General features: G+C 50.7%; 1 protein-coding gene across 1 annotated transcript in view; it reads right to left on the bottom strand.

The window, feature by feature from the left end:
* Positions 1–2,331: 2,331 nt before the first annotated feature.
* LOC112224882 (piggyBac transposable element-derived protein 4-like) overlaps positions 2,332–9,590 on the bottom strand; it is a gene marked incomplete at its 3' end in the record, with an annotated part of 8,504 nt that continues 1,245 nt past the window's right edge. The window contains 5 exon segments of the mRNA XM_042303024.1: positions 2,332–3,402; positions 3,544–4,074; positions 4,113–4,395; positions 4,717–4,980; positions 5,207–5,381. Coding sequence (XP_042158958.1) covers positions 2,378–3,402; positions 3,544–4,074; positions 4,113–4,395; positions 4,717–4,980; positions 5,207–5,381 — 2,278 coding nt within the window.

The following is a 9,590-nucleotide window of genomic DNA, read 5'->3' as shown; positions in this document are numbered from 1 at the left end:
TCCTTTGTCTCTGCTAACAGCAGACCTCTTTCAGACCTCTATGTCCCAGTCCTTTGTCTCTGCTAACAGCAGATCTCTATGTCCCAGACCTTTGTCTCTGCTAACAGCAGACCTCTTTCAGACCTCTATGTCCCAGTCCTTTGTCTCTGCTAACAGCAGACCTCTATCAGACCTCTAGGTCCCAGTCCTTTGTCTCTGCTAACAGCAGACCTCTATGTCCCAGTCCTTTGTCTCTGCTAACAGCAGACCTCTATCAGACCTCTAGGTCCCAGTCCTTTGTCTCTGCTAACAGCAGACCTCTATGTCCCAGTCCTTTGTCTCTGCTAACAGCAGACCTCTATCAGACCTCTAGGTCCCAGTCCTTTGTCTCTGCTAACAGCAGACCTCTATGTCCCAGTCCTTTGTCTCTGCTAAAAGCAGACCTCTATCAGACCTCTATGTCCCAGTCCTTTGTCTCTGCTAACAGCAGACCTCTATCAGACCTCTATGTCCCAGTCCTTTGTCTCTGCTAACAGCAGACCTCTTTCAGACCTCTATGTCCCAGTCCTTTGTCTCTGCTAACAGCAGATCTCTATGTCCCAGACCTTTGTCTCTGCTAACAGCAGACCTCTATCAGACCTCTATGTCCCAGTCCTTTGTCTCTGCTAACAGCTGAACTCTATGTCCCAGTCCTTTGTCTCTGCTAACAGCAGACCTCTATGTCCCAGTCCTTTGTCTCTGCTAACAGCTGACCTCTATGTCCCAGTCCTTTGTCTCTGCTAACAGCAGATCTCTATGTCCCAGTCCTTTGTCTCTGCTAACAGCAGACCTCTATCAGACCTCTATGTCCCAGTCCTTTGTCTCTGCTAACAGCTGAACTCTATGTCCCAGTCCTTTGTCTCTGCCAACAGCAGATCTCTATGTCCCAGTCCTTTGTCTCTGCTAACAGCAGACCTCTTTCAGACCTCTATGTCCCAGTCCTTTGTCTCTGCTAACAGCAGATCTCTATGTCCTGCAGCAGACATCCTTTGTCTCTGCTAACAGCAGACCTCTATCAGACCTCTATGTCCCAGTCCTTTGTCTCTGCTAACAGCAGACCTCTATCCCAGACAGCTGACTCTATGTCCCAGTCCTTTGTCTCTGCTAACAGCAGATCTCTATGTCCCAGTCCTTTGTCTCTGCTAACAGCAGACCTCTTCGACCTCTATGTCCCAGTCCTTTGTCTCTGCTAACAGCAGACCTCTAGTCCCAGTCCTTTGTCTCTGCTAACAGCAGACTCTATGTCCCAGTCTATGTCCCAGTCCTTTGTCTCTGCTAACAGCAGACCTCTATGTCCCAGTCCTTTGTCTCTGCTAACAGCAGACCTCTATGTCCCAGTCCTTTGTCTCTGCTAACAGCAGACCTCTATGTCCCAGTCCTTTGTCTCTGCTAACAGCAGACCTCTATCGGACAGCAGACCTCTATGTCCCAGTCCTTTGTCTCTGCTAACAGCAGACCTCTATGTCCCAGTCCTTTGTCTCTGCTAACAGCAGACCTCTATGTCCCAGTCCTTTGTCTCTGCTAACAGCAGACCTCTATGTCCCAGTCCTTTGTCTCTTCTAACAGCAGACCTCTATGTCCCAGTCCATTGTCTCTGCTAACAGCAGACCTCTATCAGACCACTATGTCCCAGTCCTTTGTCTCTGCTAACAGCAGACCTCTATCAGACCTCTATGTCCCAGTCCTTTGTCTCTGCTAACAGCAGACCTCTATCAGACCTCTATGTCCCAGTCCTTTGTCTCTGCTAACAGCAGACCTCTATCAGACCCTTAGGTCCCAGTCCTTTGTCTCTGCTAACAGCAGACCTCTATCAGACCTCTATGTCCCAGTCCTTTGTCTCTGCTAACAGCAGACCTCTATCAGACCTCTATGTCCCAGTCCTTTGTCTCTGCTAACAGCAGACCTCTATGTCCCAGTCCTTTGTCTCTGCTAACAGCAGACCTCTATGTCCCAGTCCTTTGTCTCTGCTAACAGCAGACCTCTATGTCCCAGTCCTTTGTCTCTCCCTCACAGCATGTCATTTATTTCACTATTTTGGCTGTTGAAAGGGTGAAGAGGTGGACGGGTGGAGGTGTATTGGGGTGATGGAGAGAGATGGAAGCCTGGAGGTGTATGGGGTGATGGAGAGAGATGCCAGGGCTGCTCTCTTGCCCCTGAATGACTCCAGGTTACAAACCAGACCAGTCAAACCGTTCCTCTGAGAGGGAGGGGTAAAGAGCACAGACAGAAGTGAGGGGACATCCTTGACAGGTTGATCATAGCTCACCGTTCAAAATATCTCTCTGGAGGATTTTAACTTCAGCAAGACATTAACCCTCCCGTGGTCCTGGTACTGTGTCTAGTCCCCGCGTCCTCCGGGTCACCCTGTCCCGTCCTGGCTAAAGGCCCAATGTGCGCAAGTGTGACAGTAGGCGTGTGAACAGCCTTTGCAGATGTATTTCTTACACCTGCAGCACACCGTGTGTGTCTTGGAGTCCTTCTTGGGTGGGCAGAGCTGACACCTCTTCCTCTTACTTGCCCCGGTGGTGGCCGGGGCAACGGGCGGGGCAGCGGCCGTGCCAGCGGCGGGGCCCTGGCTCTGTTGATCAGGAGGCGCCGCCGTAGCACTCTGTAGGACTTTGACAAGGGCTGACGCCGCTTCGGTGCGGGGCAGATGCTGCCTTCTTTGGATCAGCGGCTTCACGAGTGCCTTTCCCAGCTGCTCGAGGAACACCCTGCGCTTGTTCCGCTTGCCAGGCATCCAGTCAGGCTTGATCTCTCGCCATATGACAAAGGCGTTGTAGGAGGACACGTCGAGGATGTTGTGGAAGACGACCAGGGGCCAGCGGGCAGTCATCCGTCTGCAGCTGTAGGTGCCCACCACCTTGTCTAGGTTGTCCACGCCGCCCTTGTTGCAGTTGTAGTCTAGGATGAGGGCCGGCTTCTTGTCGCGACGATCGCTGATGTGGCCCTCTGTGTGCAGCGTGCTCAAGAGTAGCACGTTCTTGTTTCTCTTTGCCAGGTAGGACACCAGAGTGGCGGTGGGCGTGAAGGCGAACCTGGAGGACAGGACCTGTCTGCCCCTGGACTCGAGCAGCGCGGGCGGGAGCTCGGCCTTGTTCCTTCTCACCGTGCCCACCATGGTGAGGTTCCTCTCGAGGAGCCGCTGGCCCAGGTCGTAGGAGGTGAAGAAGTTGTCGCAGGTGACGTTGCGACCGCTCAGGCCCGTTGTCAGATCGAGGACGACGCGCATCCCCTGGTTCTTCTCGGGGCCTCCGCCGGCCGCCTTGCCGGTGTACACTTGCATCTTCCAAGCGTAGCTGGACTTGGCGTCGCAGGCCACCCACGACTTGATGCCGTATTTGGCCGGCTTGCTGGGGATGTACTGACGGAAGGGACAGCGGCCTTTTTGGAAAGGGGACAAGACATTGGTGTGGTTACCGTGTGCAACGGGTAGACAAAAGGGCCAACCGTTGTGTCACACACACGCTCTGTATAGACATGTAAGCACACGCGCACGCACGCGCACAAGCGCAAGCACAGTACCTCTGAACGGGACCAGTTGCTCGTCCACCGTCACGTCGGGCCCCGGGTTGTAGAGGGCCGGCAGCCGCGCCTCCCACAGGTCCCAGACCTCTCGTATGGCTGCGAGTTTGTCCGTGGCGAGTCTGGCGGGTCTCGACTGGCGGTCGTCGAATCGCAGCAGCCTCGAGTACCTGTGAAAGACCTTGAGCGACATGGTGGCTCGGAACACGGTCCTGCCGCTCTCGGCGTCCCACAGGCTTGCCGCGGCCTCGCCCCGGGACCTGTAGACGCCCGCTAGGATCAGCAGCCCTAGGTAGGCGCGCAGGTCCGTGGCGTCCATGGGTCGCCAGCCGTCGCCGTATTTTCTGGCCCCGTGCAGGTTCGTCATTTCCACAATTATCCTTTCTATCGCCGGCGTGACAAACAGGTGGAAGGCGGACGCGATGTCGCGGGCCTGCGTCGCGGCATAGGCCGTGGGGCCCGGAGTCTGGTCCGGCCCGGCGCGGCAGATCGCCAGGGGCCCGCGGTGGCGGCCGTAGGCCACGGGGACCACTCGATTTTGCCGTTCTTCGACAGCAACGGCGGCTCACGTCGGTCCGGGGCCGAGGAGATCTCTTCCTCGTCGCGGTCCTCGGGCGGCTCTTCCTCGGGCTGCTGCTCTTCCTCAGAAGAGGGAGAAGAGGCATCGTCGACCTCGCGGCGCTCGGGGTTGTATTCCTCCCCGTCTTCGTCTTCCGAAACCTCTTCCTCTTCCTCCTCCTGGCAATCCGAGTAGTCTTCTTGGTCCACGCTGGACAAGATCTGTTCTAGAACCTGCGCGGCCGTAAAACGCGCGGCCATGGCCGATCGGTGGAGCCGAGCGGGTCCGCTGAGCTGCGGGGAAGAGCGCACTTGGCACGGTTGGGGCGCCGGTCACTTTGTGTGTGTGTGTGTGTGTGTGTGTGTGTGTGTGTGTGTGTGTGTGGGTGCGGGTTGGTGTGGGTGGGCGCCGATGACAATATTAGTATCCTCTCTATTACGCGGGATACCGAGACCCGAAACTGCTCGAGGCTCGCTTGCGCGCACCTGTGTAGCCCTGTGCAGTCGACCCAACCACCAGCCGAGCAACAAGAACACTCGGCTGCTCTCTAGCACACAGCGGAGCACAGGTCCGGACCTGTGCAGCGGCCGGCCGGGCTGGCTCTGCGCTCTGACCCACGAGAGCAGAGCCCAGAGCGCAGAGCGCAGAGCGGTGAGCCCAGAGCACAGCCTCGCCACACTCGTAGACACTCTACTACGCGCGACGGCACACGCCTCGCCACTGGCTGGCAGGGTCGCTCTGACCCGAGAGCGCAGAGCACAGAGGACAGAGCACAGAGCGCAGAGCGGTGAGCCCAGAGCACAGCCTCGCCACACTCGCAGACTCTCTACTACGCTCAGAGGCACACGCCTCGCCAGCCAGTGGCTGGCACGGTCGCTCTGACTCGGGAGAGCAAAGCGCAGAGCCCTGGAAACACAGGGCCTGGGTCGCTCTGACCCGCGAGCCCAGAGCGCAACTACAACACTCGGCTGCTCTCTAGCACACAGCGGAGCACAGGTCCGGACCTGTGCAGCGGCTGGCTGGGTCGCTCTGACCCGAGAGCGCAGAGCGGCGAGGACAGAGCACATAGCGCAGAGCGGGGAGCCGGGCACAACCTCGCCACACTCGCAGACACTCTACTACGCTCAGAGGCACACGCCTCGCCAGCCAGTGGCTGGCACGGTCGCTCTGACCCGCCAGCGCAGAGCGAGAGCCCTGGAAACACAGGGCCTGGGTCGCTCTGACCCGCGAGCGCAGAGCGCAGAAAGGGGAGCCCTCCACACACAGGACCTGGGTCACACTGACCCCAGGACCACGGGAGGGTTATAGGGTATAACAGAGTTATTGTTTTGTTGGTGTGTTTACATGTCGCTGTGCGTACCAGAGAGACATCTGCTGGTAGCCATGGCCTCTGGAAGATGTTTTGAGTTGGGGGAGCTGGAGATGGATGAGAAAAACAGAATTCCATACATCTATAATCACATTTGCGTAGTGTCATACAGTTGAGCAGATGTGTCTTTATGATTTCCACACATGGGGATTTTTCTTAGTAGGGTCTGGGGAAAAAAATGCCTTTTATTAACGCATTTCGTGCAATTCGATGTAATTTACAGTGCATTCGGAAAGTAGTCAGACCCCTTAATTTATTGCACATTTTGTTACGGCCTTATTCTAAAATGGATTACATTGGTTTTTTTGCCCAAATGAATCTACACACAATACCCCATAATGACAAAGCAAAAAAGGTTGAGACATTTTTGCAAATTAAAAAAAATAAAACATTTATTTTACTTTTACATAAGTATTCAGACCATTTTCTTGGTACTTTGTTGACGAGCCTTTGGCAGAGATTACAGGCTTGGCACACCGGTATTTGGGGAGTTTCTCCCATTCTTCTCTGCAGATCCTCTCAAGCTCTGTCAGGTTGGATGATGAGCGTCGCTACACAGCTATTTTCAGGTCTCTCCAGAGATGTTCTATCGGGTTCAAGTCCAGGCTCTGTCTGGGCCACTCAACGACGTTCAGAGACTTGTCCGAAGCCACTCCTGCATTGTCTTGGCTGCGTGCTTAGGGTCGTTGTCTTGTTGGAAGGTGAACCTTCGCCCGTGTCTGAGGTCCTGAGAGCTCTGGAGTAGGTTTTCATCATGGATCACTCTGTGCTTTGCTCCGTTCATCTTTGCATCGATCCTGACTAGTCTCCCAGTCCCTGCCACTGAAAAACACCCCGAGAGCATGATGCTGCCACCACCATGCTTCACCTTAGGGATGATGCCAGGTTTCCTCCAGACATGATGCTGCCACCACCATGCTTCACCTTAGGGATGGTGCCTGGTTTCCTCCAGACATGATGCTGCCACCACCATGCTTCACCTTAGGGATGGTGCCTGGTTTCCTCCAGACATGATGCTGCCACCACCATGCTTCACCTTAGGGATGGTGCCAGGTTTCCTCCAGACATGATGCTGCCACCACCATGCTTCACCTTAGGGATGATGCCTGGTTTCCTCCAGACATGATGCTGCCACCACCATGCTTCACCTTAGGGATGATGCCTGGTTTCCTCCAGACATGATGCTGCCACCACCATGCTTCACCTTAGGGATGGTGCCTGGTTTCCTCCAGACATGATGCTGCCACCACCATGCTTCACCGTAGGGATGGTGCCAGGTTTCTTCCAGACGTGACGCTTGGCATTCAGGTCAAAGAGTTCAATCTTGGTTTCATCAGACCAGAGAATACTGTTTTTCATGGTGTGAAAGTATTTAGGTGCCTTTTGGAAAACTTCAAGTGGGCTGTCATGTGCCTTTGTCTGGGGAATGGCTTCCGTCTGGCCACTCTACCATAAAGGCCTGATTGGTGGAGTGCTGCAGAGATAGCTGTCCTTCTGGAAGGTTCTCCCATCTCCACAGACGAACTCTAGAGTCTTGGTGGTTCCAAACTTCTTCCATTTAAGAATGATTGAGGCCACTTTGTTCTTGTTCTTTTTATTATAATACATTTGACATAAAAATGTCAAAATAACTGTTTTTGCTTTGTCATTATGGGGTATTGTGATGTCATTGCGGGGTATTGTGATGTCATTATGGGGTATTGTGATGTCATTATAGGGTATTGTGTGTAGATTGTTGAGGATTTGTTTTCATTTAATCCATTTTAGAATAAGGCTGTAACATAACAAATTGTGGGAAAAGTCAAGGGGTCTGAATACTTTCTGAAGGCACTGTATATGATAGATAATACTAGCACAATCTGTTTTAATCACACACAAAATTACCGCGATTAGTGACAAACTGTCAATAAAAACGATTTAATGCAAACAAATGCCAAGACAATGAAGCGACACACAGTATTAGGAGGAGTATATATGTCACGTTCTTTAGTTCCTTTGTTTTGTATTTATTTAGTATGGTCAGGGCGTGAGTTGGGTGGGCAGTCTATGTTCTGTGTGTCTAGGTTGTTTTTTCTGTGTTCGGCCTAGTATGGTTCTCAATCAGAGACAGGTGTCGTTAGTTGTCTCTGATTGAGAATCATACTTAGGTAGCCTGGGTTTCACTGTGTGTTTGTGGGTGATTGTTTCCGTGTCTGTGTTTGTTCACCACACGGTACTGGTTTCTGTTTCAGTTATTCACGTTACGTTTATTGTTTTTGTATGGAGTGTTCAGTTTATGTGTTTAATAAACAACCATGGACACTTACCACGCCGCATCTTGGTCCGATCCATACTCTTCAGACGAAGAGGAGGACAACCTTTACAATATATTCATTTGAATAGTTATAGAGTAGGTCTACAGTTCTGCTTCAGTGAAAAGTCTTGAAGGTCCTCTGTATGAGTTAGTAGGATGAAATTTAGGATTATTTTATCTTGTTGTTTTTTTAATGATATAATTTGTTTTCTCATTGCTATTATTCTGTTTTTTTGTAAACCAGTACTTTAAACATGCAAAACATGTTTTGTTTCGTTCGACAAAATTAATAATTAACACATGAATTAACACTTTAATAGTGTGTTCCGTATTTTTTTTAACCTTTATTTAACCTTTATTTAACCAGGCAAGTCAGTTAAGAACAAATTCTTATTTTCAATGACAGCCTACCAGCCTAGGAACAGTGGGTTAACTGCCTGTTCAGGGGCAGAACAACAGATTTGTACCTTGTCGGCTCGGGAGTTTGAACTTGCAACCTTCCAGTTACTAGTCTAACACTCTAAACTCTAACCACTAGGCTACCCTGCCACCCCACCCAGTTTGAGATGGGTTATAAAATAATTATTGTTGTGAAATAATTATCATCGGACTGTTGCTGTCATTTGTTGGGTACGGTAAGCGCTAGCCTTTTTTGGTAATTAATTGCTGCCTGTTTTAAACTTATGTTTAAACAAATTCTACATGTTGTGTTTGCCGCGATATAATATCCTGCTGGTATTTTTCCCTGTAGACAACGGCTTGACTTACTTTTGGATATTAATATTATTATAATATTTATATTATTAAAGTTAATAAACTATTGTGAAGGTGTGGTGTGGCCATCATAACACAGGACTACGATACGAAGGTAGTGCTCACCTGGGGAACAAATCAAATCAAATCAAATGTATTTATAAAGCCCTTCGTACATCAGCTGATATCTCAAAGTGCTGTACAGAAACCCAGCCTAAAACCCCAAACAGCAAGCAATGCAGGTGTAGAAGCACGGTGGCTAGAAAAAACTCCCTAGGAAGGTCAGAACCTAGGAAGAAACCTAGAGAGGAACCAGGCTATGTGGGGTGGCCAGTCCTCTTCTGGCTGTACTGGGTGGAGATTAGAAACCTAGAGAGGAACCAGGCTATGAGGGGTGGCCAGTCCTCTTCTGGCTGTGCCGGGTGGAGATTATAACAGAACATGGCCAAGATGTTTCTGCCAGAGTTACTCCTATCTAACAATATAATGCTTATCTTTGTAGAAATAAAATAAGTGTTTAATTAATGAACCTCATCCTTTACGCCTATATCTATGTCTATATATATCTATATATGCAGTAGTCTGACAAGGGTAAATAAATGTTGGTGTCATAGCATGCCGCCGGAAAATCTCTACCTCTCTCTCTCTCTTTACCTCTCTACCTCTTTTACCTCTCTCTACCTCTCTACCTCTCTCTCCCTTTCTCTCTCTCTCTACCTTTCTCTCTCTCTCTCTACCTTTCTCTCTTTCTCTTTCTCTCTCTCTCTCTACCTTTCTCTCTTTCTCTTTCTCTCTCTATCTACCTTTCTCTCTCTCTACCTCTCTACTTCTCTCTCTACCTCTCTCTCTACCTCTTTCTCTCTCTCTCTCTCTCTCTCTCTCTCTCTCTCTCGGACTAGGCCTGAGCTATTTCCTCCTTTATATATATATATATATCATTTTTTTATATGAATAATCATACCGTGCTCAAATCTCTGACAGCTGAACGTGAGGTGGACAACTATTGTTTTAGGGAAGTAGAAGGTGGCGAAGGGTGGAGAACGTCCTCTCCAAGGATCTGACGGAGATCAGAA

Source organism: Oncorhynchus tshawytscha, linkage group LG21, assembly GCF_018296145.1.
Source record: "Oncorhynchus tshawytscha isolate Ot180627B linkage group LG21, Otsh_v2.0, whole genome shotgun sequence".
NCBI lineage: Eukaryota > Metazoa > Chordata > Actinopteri > Salmoniformes > Salmonidae > Oncorhynchus > Oncorhynchus tshawytscha.
Note: the sequence above shows the minus strand (reverse complement) of the source record. Positions and strands in the feature narration are given on the sequence as shown.